Genomic DNA, 13,651 nt, shown 5'->3' on the forward strand with positions numbered 1-13,651 from the left:
CCTGGGGTCAGGCTTCCTGGGGCGAGCTCAGCCCTTTTCCGTGACCACTATCCGAGTCATACTCAGTCAGCTGAACATGAGCCACCAGTGTGCCCAGGTGGCCAAGGTGGCCAGCGGCATCCTGGCCTGTGTCAGGACCAGTGTGGCCAGCAGGACTGGGGCAGTGACTGGCCCCCTGTGCCCGGCACTGGGGAGGCCCCACCTCGAGGGCTGGGTCCAGTTTTGGGCCCCTCACCACAAAAAAGACATCGAGGGGCTGGAGCGGGTCCAGAGAAGGGCAACGGAGCTGGTGAGGGGTCTGGAGCACAAGTCTTGTGAGGAGCGGCTGAGGGAGCTGGGGGTGTTCAGCCTGGAGAAAAGGAGGCTGAGGGGAGACCTTCTTGCTCTCTGCAACTCCCTGAAAGGAGGGGGTAGCCAGGGGGGGTTGGTCTCTTCTCCCAAGGAACAGGCCATGGGACAAGAGGAAACGGCCTCAAGTTGCACCAGGGGAGGTTTAGGATGGATATTAGGAAAAATGTTTACACAGAAAGGGTTATCAGGCATTGGAAGAGGCTGCCCAGGGCAGTGGTGGAGTCGCCATCCCTGGAGGGATTTAAAAGCCGGGCAGATGTGACGGGTCAGTGGTGAGTTCGGGCAGTGCTGGGTTGATGGTTGGACTCGATGACCTTAGAGGTCTCTTCCAACCAAAACAGTTCTATGATTCCGTGTGCATTCACATCCTCTTCGTTCTCAGAGGTAGATCCTCTGTTCCCCCCATTGGGAGATCCCCTTATGGCACATCCCATATCTCCCCTTATGGGAGATCCCATTGGGACCACCCTTATCCCCACCGTGGCCCTTTGTGCCAGTTCAGGTGCCCTCTGTCCCCCCACAAGGCACGCTCAGATGCCCTCAGGCTGATTCATTATTTTTGAGGACCTCTCCGAGCACTCACATTCCCTTGGTTCCCCTCATGTGAACTGATTCCCACTCATCCCATCCCCGGTGACCACAGATCTCTTCCAGAACCACTCAGGTGCGTTCAGATCCCTTCTCTTCCCCACAGCTCACTGATCCTTCCTGCTTCCCTCTTGGCACACACAGATCCCCTCGACACCCTGTTCTGCATCATCCGATTCCTTCCACTCCCACCCAAGCACCCTCACAGACCATCACTCTTAGTAAGCATCCAAGATCTACTCTCTTTCCTTCTCTGGATCTTCAGGTCCCCTCCAAGATCTTCAGGTCCCCTCCACACATGCTCCTTTCTCCTCCCCACATTGCCCTCATCCGCTCCATCTCCCTCCAGCTGCACAGACTGAGGGGAATGTCAGGCACCAATACAGGTTAGGGGTGGACCTGCTGGAGACAAGTTACGAAGAGAAAGATCTGGGGGTCCTGGCAGACAGCAAAATGACAATGAGCAAGCAGTGTGCTCTTGTGGCCAAGAGGCCAATGGAATCCTGGGCTGCGTAGGGAAGAGTGTGGCCAGTAGGTGGAGGGAGGTCATTCTCCCCCTCTACTCTGCACTGGTGAGGCCACAACTGGAATACTGCGTCCAGTTCTGGACTCCCCAATTCAAGAGGGACAGGGAACTACTGGAGAGAGTCCAGCGAAGGGCAACAAGGATGATTCCAGGATTGGAGCATCTCCCTGATGAGGAAAGGCTGAGAGAGCTGGGGCTCTTTAGCCTGGAGAAGAGAAGGCTGAGGGGAGACCTTATCTATGTTTACAAGTATCTAAAGGGTGGGTTGAAGGAGGATGGAGCCGGACTCTTTTCAGTGGTTCCCAGTGACAGGACGAGGGGCAACGGGCACAAGCTGGAACATGGGAGGTTCCACTCAAATATGAGGAGAAACTTCTTCACGGTGAGGGTGCCAGAGCCCTGGAACAGGCTGCCCAGGGAGGGTGTGGAGTCCCCTTCTCTGGAGATCTTCAAGCCCCGCCTGGATGCAGCCCTGAGTGATGTGCTCTGACATGCTCTGGGCAATCCTGCTTCGGCAGGGGAGTGGGACTAGATGATCTTCATGGTCCCTTCCAACTCTAAAAATTCAGTGAAATTCAGTGAATGGAGAAAAGCGGGCACGCGGCAGGGAGGGGTTGGGATCAGAGAGGGCGGAAGGGAATTTCCTTGAGTTTTATTTACAAAACTTCCAGTTTTTGACTGGACAACGAGTTCGGGTTCAGGTGAAGATACACTTCACCCCACCCCTCTTCCACTTCGCTGGGTTTATCTCCAAATTCCAGCCTCCAGGTGGATCTGGGATGACACAAACACTCATTTACAGTTGAGTAAGTTGAAAAAAAAAAAAAGCTGTTGAATAATTTAGCTGAAATATATCACAGAAATCACCAGTCAATTTGGCAACTCTTCCCCTGCAGTCCTTGTCAGCCCATGGCAACAGGAGCCCAAAAACCTGCAGTCCAGCGAATATTTTACAAACATCTTTCCCCCGTTTAGAAGTTCTCAGAGCTGATGCTCCGACTCTCCTCCTGCAGCTGGGAGGCTGTGGTGTCTCCGGGCGAAGCTACATTTAAGTACCCGATCTCTGAGGGCTGAGAGGGTGATAAGCAGAAGGACGAGTCTTGGCTTTCAGCTTCTCCTTCAGGCTTCGTGTCTTGCGCGGCCTTCAGGGTGCTGAGAGAGTCTGGTGGTTCTCGTGATGGGAAGCTGAAAACAGATTTTGCCTCTTAAGACATTCTGCAAACTCTGACCCTCTGCCACCTGCGCAGCCCCAATGCTCCTCCCAGCACCTCCAGGAGGCAGCGCGGGGCGACGGTCAACGCCTTTCACTTGGAATAAGGCTCTGAAACTCTTCCTCCAGCCAAGAAGCTGATGGCCCTCTTGTACCCCAGACCCTCCTCAGACCCTCCGTCACCTTCCAGAGCACCCAAAGGCTGTAACCGAGCCCTCTGCTGCGTCTCCAGAGCTGGAGAGTCTCCCTGCCTTCCCCTTGCCCGTTTTGGGACACATCGTGGTGCTCCCGGCTACACCGGTGGAGAAATAGCTCCAGCTCCCTCCTGCCCCGTGGGTCACGCAGCTCTGGGCAGCAGTGGTTCCTCTGAGCCTCATAACCTCTTGCGTAGAGACACTCCTCCAAAACCCCTGGACACCAAGGTGATTCCTAAATCCCACGGTATTCCCCAAATTCTTTTTGAAATTTTACTTCTTCACCCCTTTAGTTACACCAAGTCTTTTTAATACCGTTTTGCATATAATTTGACCAAAACAAAAAACCAAAATAAAGACCCTGGGAGGTGAAAGCACATGGTGGAGCAGCCAAAACGCTCAACTTCTCCCTCACCACACGCAGAGAGGCATTCCCTGCCTCCTCCTTTTACCCCACGGTACCTGGCACGGGGAGATGGCAACACCTTACTCTGTAGTTGGCGTTCGGAGAAGTTAACGCTCTTCGAGCCCTGGAGGGAGGAACAGAGACTTTCAGAGACGGAGGAGCACGTCAGACCCCGAATTTCAACGTACAGTCTTGCTCTTCAAACTGCCCCCAGCTCCACTGGCGGTTTCCCCCCAGAACTCCAGCCCCACAGAGGTACCAATCATAGATTTGTTGTTTGGGTCTGAATTTAAACTAAAAAAAAAAACCCGAGACCCTAACTAGCCCAGGTGAAAAAAAGAGAAGGAAATAAAACACAGTGGAACCCACAAACAGCTCTTTCTGCCAGGCCCCAGACGGCACTTTCGTCCTTAACAGCTCATTTCCCAACTGCGTTCCTTCCAAATTTCAAAATGTACCAATAAACTTCCAAATCCACCTGCTTTATCTGAAGAGTTGTTGAAACACAATCTTTGACTTTCCTGGATTTTTCTCCCCCCAGAGTTCTCCATTAACTTGGTCAATCCAAACCCGAGTTTTTAGGTAAGGCATATTCAGTTCAATGGAGTCGATGTTACCGGTCAAGCTTGGTCTGAAGGTTTTTGGCTTACAGGAGTCCAACCCCACCGCTCTGGGTTATTGCTCCTAATTTTAAAGCTAACTTTAAAACTAAGATCTTTCCACAACTGTAATCTGCAAAAGAGCCCAAGTGAAATTTCTGTCCTTGTGAAAAAGGAGATGGAGCTCAGGGATGGAAAATGTATCGAGCTTCCAGCTCCCCAAAGTCCCTCCTCACCGACAGAACTGTTGCCACCTCCTGTGTGTCTGGTGCCCCTTTCCATCCCAAAGGACCAATTGGGCTCTTCTCTGGCACCCTCAGCTACAAACACCATCCTGCACTCCAGGAGATGTCAGCTCCTGTGACCCCTCTGCTGCGACCGAGCCCCCTCCGAGCCTCACCTCCGTGCTGGCAGCGTGGGTGCCCCTCGGGCCGCGCTGCGAGGCGGGCACGTGGCCGGAGGGATGGAGTTTGCTCTCGTGCAGCCGCACGTTCTCCTCCTCCAGGATCTTCCCTCTGAGCACATCACACAGACAAGGCACAAGTTATTTTCCTTCTGGCCACACTACGCTTTCAAAGAGATGTTTTCAACTTCAGATCCTTTGGCCTCCACAGCCTCCAGCTCTTTGCTGAGGGCTTTGATGGGGAAAGGGGCTAATTACATCCCAAAAGCAATTAAAAGCCACAGCGCTAGTGACTGGGGCACAATTTGGGCTTTCCTCTGCGTTTCTAAAGAGAAAAAGCCATAAAACCAGAGAAAGGCTGGGGAGAGGCAGCTCCCAGAGGCGTGGGGATCACTAAGTGCCTACCTGCTCTGCAGGGTGGCAATCGTAGAGCGGTTGCCCCAAGGGCTCTCCTCTTGGTCAGTGATCTTCTGGAGCAGCCGTCTTCTCTCCTGGAGCAGTTTCTCATTCTCGGCAGTGATCTGTGCGATCAGCACCTTCCCCTGAGCAGCAGTTGCAGAAGGAAATAACAACCAGTGGTTAAACTTCGCTCTTCTTGGAATCACAGAATCATGGAACTGTCAGAGTTGGAAGGGACATCTAGAGATCATCTAGTCCAACTCCCCTGCTAAAGCAGGATTGCCCAGAGCACATCACTCAGGGCTGCATCCAGGCGGGGCTTGAAGATCTCCAGAGAAGGGGACTCCACACCCTCCCTGGGCAGCCTCTTCCAGGGCTCTGGCACCCTCACCGGAAAGAAGTTTCTCCTCATATTTGAATGGAACTTCCCATGTTCCAGCTTGTGCCCGTTGCCCCTCGTCCTCTCACTGGGAACCACTGAAAAGAGTCCGGCTCCATCCTCCTTCAACCCACCCTTTAGGTACTTGTAAACATAGATAAGGTCTCCCCTCAGCCTTCTCTTCTCCAGGCTAAAGAGCCCCAGCTCTCTCAGCCTTTCCTCATCAGGGAGATGCTCCAATCCCTCCATCACCTTTGTTGCCCTTCGCTGGACTCTCTCCAGTAGTTCCCTGTCTCTCTTGAACCGGGGAGCCCAGAACTGGACACAATATTCCAGTTGTGGCCTCCCCAGTGCAGAGCAGAGGGGGAGAATGACCTCCCTCCACCTACTGGCCACACTCTTCCCTACGCAGCCCAGGATCCCATTGGCCTCTTGGCCACAAGGGCACATTGCTGGCTCATGGATAGTTTCCTATCCACCAGGACCCCCAGATCCTTCTCCTCAGAAGTGCTTTCCAGCAGGTCCACCCCTAACCTGTATTGGTGCCTGGGGTTCTTCCTCCCCAGGTGCAGGACCCTACACTTGCCCTTGTTGAACCTCATTAGGTTCTTCTCTGCCCAGCTCTCCAGCCTGTCCAGGTCACACTGGATGGTGGCACAGCCCTCTGGAGTGTCGGCCAGCCCTCACAGTTTGGTATCATCAGTGAACTTGCTGAGGATACACTCTGTCCCCTCGTCCAGGTCATTGATGAACATGTTGAAGAGGACTGGGCCGAGTATTGACCCCTGGGGGACACCGCTGGTTACAGGCCTCCAACTTGACCCCGGTCCATTAATTACAACCTTCTGTCCTCTGTGAACCTTAGAGCGCTTGACCAGAGGGGTGACCACCAAGCACGTGAAACGATACGCTCTTTGATGTAACACACCCCAAAAAAGAGGCTTTTTGAGTCATTGCCCAGCAGTAAGGTTTCTGAGGCAAAAGAAGATGGAGCTCAGGCAGTTTCTGAATGGGATTGGAGGACACGGGCTCCCCCGAGGGCAAACCTGAGCCAGGCATTTCCTTTTGGCTTTGTGTTCCTACAAGGACGGGCTGGTGGCCCTTGGAGCTGCCAGCAGATTCCCAGGGCATCGCCAGCCCCATGCACGGGGCAGGAGCATCAGGCAGAGCTCCCCGAGCTCCGACTCTCCACTTGCGCAACCCCGTCCCCTGCAAACCAGCTCTGCCTAAACCTCATCTCCTTTTTTCCTAAACTGCATTTGTTTCTGGAAGAAGGGATGCTCCAGGGACGCCGTGCCCTGATCTCCCGCCTTCCCTTGGTGGGTTTTCTCACCTTTTCCACTTGGAGCTTGGACTCGCTGAGCTCGTTTTCAAGCTGTTTAATTCTGCTGTCCCTTTGCTTCACCTCGTGGATGTAGGTCTCCTTGGCCCTGCGGATCTTGTCCTTGTGGCGGAGCTGCATCTCGTTGTATTTCCTGGGGAGGCAGAGACAAACATCGGGCTGGGAAACACTTTTGTCTTCTGGGTCAAGAGCAAGGCAGGAGACGTCCCGTATTTATTCAGGCTCTTCAAAGCCTGGACTGAGAGCCTCTGCCATCAACCCAGCTCTTTTTTGGCTGCGCAGAATGAGCACAGTGACTTTTCAGACCACACTCATCAGTTTGGGGGAGTTTGTTGCAAAGGTTATAGTGTTAAGTGTCGGCCAAATGGAAACTGATTGAGGGAAAAGGACTCGGAATCACGGAATCGTCAGAGTTGGAAGGGACCTCTAGGGATCATCCAGTCCAACTCCCCTGCCAAAGCAGGATTGCCCAGAGCACATCACTCAGGGCTGCATCCAGGTGGGTCTTGAAGATCTCCAGAGAAGGGGACTCCACACCCTCCTTGGGCAGCCTGTTCCAGGGCTCTGGCACCCTCACCGGAAAGAAGTTTCTCCTCATATTTGAATGGAACTTCCCATGTTCCAGCTTGTGCCCGTTGCCCCTCGTCCTGTCACTAGAAACCACTGAAAAGAGTCCGGCTCCATCATCCTTCAACCCACCCCCGACTCAAAGCATTCCTAAAACCACCTCCCAGCTTTTCAACTCCTTGTGCTTGCCCCTCTCGGCTCTTTATACCGGAGTTACAAAGTCACCAAAATTGGGAGTAACAGGGAAAGGGTAAGTTGTTTCTGTGGGTTGGGATGTGGGTGGTTAAGGGGAAGTACTTGTGTATGGGGGGGGGGGGGGGGAAGGCAGACAAAGAATCCTCAACAGGCAAACAGGCTGCAGAAATTGCTACTTCAGTGAGCACTTCCTAGAGCTGCGACACTGGGGTTAAATATTTGTCTCTACGGAGACCCGTGATCGTTGCTCTTCCCCTCAAACTTGGCCCATTTACTCAGGGTTCTTGTTTATTTTCATCCAGTTGGGATAGAAGGGAAAATAATGTCCAAAAAAATAGAGAAATCTCTACCACATAAGGGCCATTTGCCCACATTTGCTCAAAACTCCTGACAAAAAGGCCACCTATGCTTCAAAATAGATCAAAAGTGCTCTGGGGAGAAACAAGCAGCTCCATGGAGCATCTCTGCCTGTGTCAGACCCCGACCAGCAGCACTCACAGCCCTCCCAGGGCACAGCTTCGGTTCCTGTGCTGCCTCTGGCTGCCAAGGAGAATCACAGAACGATATGGGGTTGGAAGGGACCTCTGGAGATCACCCAGTCCAACCTCCTGCCAGAGCAGGGTCACCCAGAGCAGGTCCCACAGGAACGTGTCCAGGGGGGTTTGAATGACTCCAGAGAAGGAGACTCCACCACCTCTCTGGGCAGCCTCTGCCAGGGCTCTGCCACCCTCACAGCAAAGAAGTTCCTCCTCATGTTTAGATGGAACTTCCCATGTTCCAGTTTGTGCCCATTTCCTCTTGTCCTGTCCCTGGGCACCACTGGAAAAAGACTGGCCCCATCCTCCTGACACCCACCCTTGAAGTATTTAGAGGTGTTGATCAGATCCCCCCTCAGCCTTCTCTTCTCCAGACTGAACAGACCCAAGTCCCTCAGCCTTTCCTCCTAAGAGAGGTGCTCCAGGCCCCTCAGCATCTTCATAGCCCTCTGCTGTCCCCTCTCCAGCAGTTCCCTGTCCTTCTGGAACTGGGCAGCCCAGAACTGGTCCCAGTGCTCCAGATGGGGCCTCCCCAGGGCAGAGCAGAGGGGCAGGATGACCTCCCTCCACCTGCTGGTCACACTCTTCCTGACGTCCCCCAGGAGACCATTGGCCTTCTTGGCCACCAGAGCACATTGCTGGCTCATGGGCATCCTGTTGTCCACCAGGACTCCCAGGTCTTTTTCCTCAGAGCTGCTCTCCAGCAGATCCCCCCCAACCTGTACTGGTGCGGGGGTTACTCCTCCCCAGGTGCAGCACCCTGCACTTGCCTTCGTTGAACTTCATCAGGTTTCTCCCCACCCAGATCTCCAGCCTGTCCAGGTCTCGCTGGATGGTGGCACGGCCTTCTGGTGTGTCAGCCACCTCTCCCAGCTTTGTGCCATCAGCAAACATGCTCAGGGGACACTCTGTCCCCTCATCCAGGTCGTTGATGACTATATTGAACAGGACTGGACCCAGTATTGGCCCCTGGGGAACGCCACTTGTTACGGACCTCCAACTGGACTCTGTGTCACTAATCACAACCCTCTAGCTCTGTCTTTCGGAGCACGGCAGCAGGCACAGGCAACGTGTAATGTCCTCATACGCCGAGGTGCTGGGTTAAGGCAGAGCTCTCTCTGCTTAACAACTTGAACAGGAGGGACAAGAGAGGCTACAGAACAGCGTCCAGTGTCACTGCCAAGGACATAAACGGCAGCTCCTGGGTAGGTTTTTTTCTGTCTACACTTCTCCTGCTGCTGCCTTCATTACCTGACGTACAGATCCTTCTGGTTCAGGAGACGGATTCCTTCCTCATAAAGGGCTTTGTTTTCCTCCTTCAGCAGTGACAGTTGCTCTGAAAGCTTCTGGTTCTCCTTCTGGCACTGGAGGTGCTGGAAAACATCTATTTTTTATTTGTGTGCGTGTGTCCTCAGCTGTAGGGGTCCCTCTGCCCCCTTTCAGTCTGGTATCCAAAGCTTCTCTGTCATAAATCCTAGCGGTTCCCACCACAGATAATACCCATCCATTCTGCCTCCCAAAACCACTGCCTCCTCCCTTTAAAGAAGGGGGATCGTGGATGTCTGCACTGCAGGGGGAGCTGTTGGCTTCTACAGGGCAGGGAGAGGTAACGCACCCCCCCAGACAGAGGACTCCGCCAAGGTTCTCCTGCAAAAAGCTCCATGTTCCCCACAAAAAGGGGAAGGGAGAGGGGAAGGAGCCATCAAGTCTTCCCTCGGTGCCCTCAGAGCTTCATCCCCAGCAGACCTAAGCAAGACAGGATGGTGCTTTATCACCAGCTCCTCTTTAAATCAGTGGGATCTGCAAGGGCTCAGCACCCGGCTGGATTTGACTCTATTTCAGCAGTTCCCAGGCACAGTTTCCCACTGGGATGATCCTGTTTTCCCCTAGAGCTCAGTGTCAGTCATGGAGCGACTCAGCTCTGGAGGCAGTCACCAGCCCAGCATCACCCCAGGGGATGAGGACCTGCAGCTCACCTCACTGGAGTCAGTTTTCCTCTCATCTTCCAGGACATGCAGGGTCTTGGCCTGAAGCTCCACGTGCATCTTGGCCAGCGACGCCTCTGTCTCCCGTGAATGCCGGAGCTGCTGCCGCAGCTCCTCCACCTGCTGCTCCAGGAGCTTCCTAAAAACATGTTGGTGTGACAGTGAGACAGCCCGTGATGTGCCACCGTCAATTCAAGACTGGCTTGTGATCTAAAACCAACATCACTGCTTTGCACCTGCCCTGTGCAATACTGAGGGCAGGAAGAAATCAGTATATCCTGGTTGTCCCCACATCCCAGGGGAAAGGGAGCATGATGTATCTGGGATCACAGAATGGTTTGGGTTGGAAGGGACCTTAAAGCCCATCCAGTGCCACCCCCTGCCCTGGGCAGGGACACCTCCCACCACACCAGGTCCCTCAAAGCCCCATCCAACCTGGCCTTGAACCCCTCCAGGGATGGGGCAGCCACAGCTTCTCTGGGAAACCTGGGGCAGGCTCTCACCACCCTCAAAGCAAAGAAGTTCTTCCCCACATCTCAGCTCAATCTCCCCTCTTTCAGTGTCAAACTCTTCCCCCTCCTCCTATGGCTCCCCTCCCTGATCCAGAGTCCCTCCCCAGCTTTCCTGGAGCCCCTTTAGGGACTGGAAGGGGCTCTAAGGTCTCCCCAGAGCCTTCTCTTCTCCAGGCTGAACCCCCCCAACTCTCTCGGCCTGTCCTCCCAGCAGAGGGGCTCCAGCCCTCCCAGCATCTCTGTGGCTGGTTCGAGGATCTGGCCCTGCTCCAACAGGTCCATGTCCTTCCTGTGCTGAGGACTCCAGAGCTGGACACAGTGCTCCAGGTGGGGTCTCCCCAGAGCGGAGCAGAGGGGTAGAATCCCCTCGCCCTGCTGGCCACGCTACTGGGGATGCAGCCCAGGATGCAGGGGGCTTTCTGGGCTGCCAGCGCACGTTGCCGGCTCATGTTGAGCTTCTTGTCCACCAACACCCCCAAACCCTTCTCCTCAGGGCTGCTCTAAGTATCAATCAATCATCAATCCCAGCCGCACAAGAAAGGGTGCTGCTGGCATCTAAGGGGTAAAACAAATATCTGGGCTGGCAGGAGGCAGCTGAAGTCTCCAAAAATCTTTTAACTCTAAAAAGAGGGGATCCCGTGGAGCTCTGCCAGAGACACTGGCAGGTGAAAAGGAGAGGTAGGAGGTGCAGGGATGGCTGGCAGGGCAGCGTCTGCTGGCACACACCTCCCCTGCACCCGCAGCTCAGCCCTCACCCGCTCATGGTACCTTTTCAGCTGCTCCTCGTGAAGTTCCTGCTGCACACGAGTTTCATTTTCTCGGGCCTCCTTCAGTTCCTCCTCCAGGAGTTTCTTGTCTGAAACACGGGCCTCTGCCAGCAGGAGTTGGTGTTGGGAATCTTTTAGCTTTTGCTGGAGTTTTGAAATCTCGGATTAAAATTGGACACAGATTAAACTTTCTGAATTTATAGGCCAGCACTGAATCCAAGGGATTCAGATCCCTTCCATCCTTCAGTATCCGGGCTCATGGGAATCAAAGATCTGCTTCCTTCTACTCAAAAGTACTTCTGCATGTCTTTGTGTCAAAGTCCATTAAAAGTAAAACCTTTCCAAGGGCTACCAGATTTTGGATCAGACGCTACGCCATGAACTAGCAACAACCCTTTTTGCACCTGATTTGACCCTGCACACTTCAAAACTGAGTTCAACGATTAGTGCAGGAACGTGGCAGAATCGATGCCACGGAAAATACAAGCTTTTGCCGCTCCCCAGATTGCAAACAGCAGCAAATCTCCTCGGCGAGAAGATGAGCTGGGCTCCCCGTGCCTGCCAGCCCCACCACCAGTGTTCTCCGAGAAACCAGGCTTTAGAGATGGGAGTTGAGCCATCAGATTTGGCTTCTATTGTCTCGACGATGCTCCCACTAATAACAGACATTTTTCCTAAAATATTTAGCCAAGTGACCTCAAAACAGACTTGCAAAATGGACTTGGGGGAACTCATTCATGAGCTTATTTCTTTTTGAACTACTGTTGCATGAAACTGCTAAAAACCTCCCTCCCGTTAACTTGGCACGCGCTGACGAGTTACCTTCTTTTGTGCTTCGCACACTTTGGATTTCTCCTGCGCGAGTTTCTCCTGCAGACTGCTCTGCAGCTTATCAGCCTGGGAGCACTTCGAGAGCTCTTGTTCCAGTTCTTTGACCTTCTGCTGGCTTTTCTCCCACTGGGCTGAGAGGGAGGAGCACGTTTCAGTTGTGTCTGAGAGCTTTGCCCTGGCCTGCTTCAGCTCAGCTTTGACCTGAGTTCCAGAAGAAGAAGAAACCAAGTTTGCACTTCAACATCTAAGATGTCTTGATTAGGAAAGGGGCAACAGGATCACCAGAGAGCAGATAAAAGAGAAATACAGGGAGCGAGTGCAGCACACACAGTTTTACTTCCATGAAGCTGAGACAGAGCCTGCTTGAGAGCCCCAGGGACAGCACAGCCAAATGTAAACGAGGTCCAGTCTGTCAAAATGTCTACTTGGAGGCCTATAGCTATCAGTGTTCCTCAGGGGTCAGTACTGGGTCCAGTCCTCTTCAATATATTCATCAATGACCTGGATGAGGGGACAGAGTGTCCCCTCAGCATGTTTGCTGATGGCACAAAGCTGGGAGGGGTGGCTGACACACCAGAAGGCTGTGCCATCATCCAGCGAGACCTGGACAGGCTGGAGAGTTGGGCAGAGAGGAACCTGATGAAGTTCAACAAGGGCAAGTGCAGGGTGCTGCACCTGGGCAGGAATAACCCCCCCAAACCAGTACAGGTTGGGGGGGACCTGCTGTAGGGAGAGACCTGGGAGTCCTGGTGGGCAACAGGATGCCCAGGAGCCAGCAATGTGCCCTGGTGGCCAAGGAGGCCAATGGCATCCTGTGGGGTACATCAAGAAGAGCGTGGCTGCAGGTGGAGGGAGGTCATCCTCCCCTTCTGCTCTGCCCTGGGGAGGCCCCATCTGGAGCACTGGGACCAGTTCTGAGCTCCCCAGTTCCAGAAGGACAGGGAACTGCTGGAGAGGGGACAGCAGAGGGCTATGGAGATGATGAGGGGCCTGGAGTATCTCTCTGCTGAGGAAAGGCTGAGGGAACTGGGGCTGTTCAGCCTGGAGAAGAGCAGGCTGAGAGGAGGTCTCATCAATGCCCATCAATATCTAAAGGGTGAGTATCAGGAGGATGGGGCCAGATTCTTCTCAGTGGTGACAGGACAAGGGGCAATGGGCACAAACTGGAACACAGGAAGTTCCGTCTCAACATGAGGAGGAACTTCTTTACTTTGAGAGTGGCAGAGCCCTGGCAGAGGCTGCCCAGAGAGGTGGTGGAGTCTCCTTCTCTGGAGACATTCAAAACCCGCCTGGACACGTTCCTGTGGGACCTGCTCTGGGTGACCCTGCTCTGGCAGAGGGTCAGACTGGGTGATCTCCAGAGGTCCCTTCCATCCCCTCCCACCCTGTGACTCTGAAATCAGCACCTCAGACCTCCCACAGCTTGTAAAATGACGTGATGCTGTCTCCAAACACTTCTCCCTGCTCTGTTCCTACCTTGGTGCATTCCTGTTGGAGCAAGAAGTTTTGCTTTTGTAGGTCGACGTTCCTCTCCCTCTCGTATCTCAGCTCCCTCTCAGCCGAGCTGCACAAGTTCTGAACGCGACGCAAGTCCTGCCGCAGTTGCTGCATTTTTTCCTCCTGCTGCTGGAATCTCTCCTCGGACAGACTCTGCAGGAACAGCAAAACGACATGGAAATTAACTTCAAGGGAAGATAAAGACTGGTAATTAAGAAAGGTCCAGGTATTCCAGGAGGATGTAAGGGCATTTAAACAGGAAGATGGGTAAAGCCAGCCAAGCGTTCCTTCTGGCCCCACACTCTGTCCTGCTCCCTACCCTGTCCATCCCCTCAAGAGAAGCCGATACAACTCTTGAGGTCGA

At 53.7% G+C, this 13,651-nt stretch overlaps 1 protein-coding gene across 1 annotated transcript in view; it reads right to left on the reverse strand.

Annotated features, from left to right (window-relative positions):
• Nucleotides 1–2,100: 2,100 nt before the first annotated feature.
• Nucleotides 2,101–13,651, reverse strand: part of CCDC30 (coiled-coil domain containing 30) — a 44,381-nt gene continuing 32,830 nt past the window's right edge. Inside the window, exons 16-25 of the mRNA XM_074161431.1 lie at nt 13,267–13,440; nt 11,782–11,991; nt 10,961–11,118; nt 9,672–9,819; nt 8,947–9,068; nt 6,389–6,530; nt 4,683–4,819; nt 4,275–4,389; nt 3,332–3,399; nt 2,101–2,650 (exon numbers count right to left, since the gene is read on the reverse strand). Of these exons, the coding sequence (XP_074017532.1) occupies nt 2,437–2,650; nt 3,332–3,399; nt 4,275–4,389; nt 4,683–4,819; nt 6,389–6,530; nt 8,947–9,068; nt 9,672–9,819; nt 10,961–11,118; nt 11,782–11,991; nt 13,267–13,440 (1,488 nt within the window). The 3' untranslated portion in view covers nt 2,101–2,436. The remainder of the gene's footprint in view (nt 2,651–3,331; nt 3,400–4,274; nt 4,390–4,682; nt 4,820–6,388; nt 6,531–8,946; nt 9,069–9,671; nt 9,820–10,960; nt 11,119–11,781; nt 11,992–13,266; nt 13,441–13,651) is intronic.

Source organism: Numenius arquata, chromosome 20 (genome assembly GCF_964106895.1).
Source record: "Numenius arquata chromosome 20, bNumArq3.hap1.1, whole genome shotgun sequence".
Lineage (NCBI taxonomy): Eukaryota > Metazoa > Chordata > Aves > Charadriiformes > Scolopacidae > Numenius > Numenius arquata.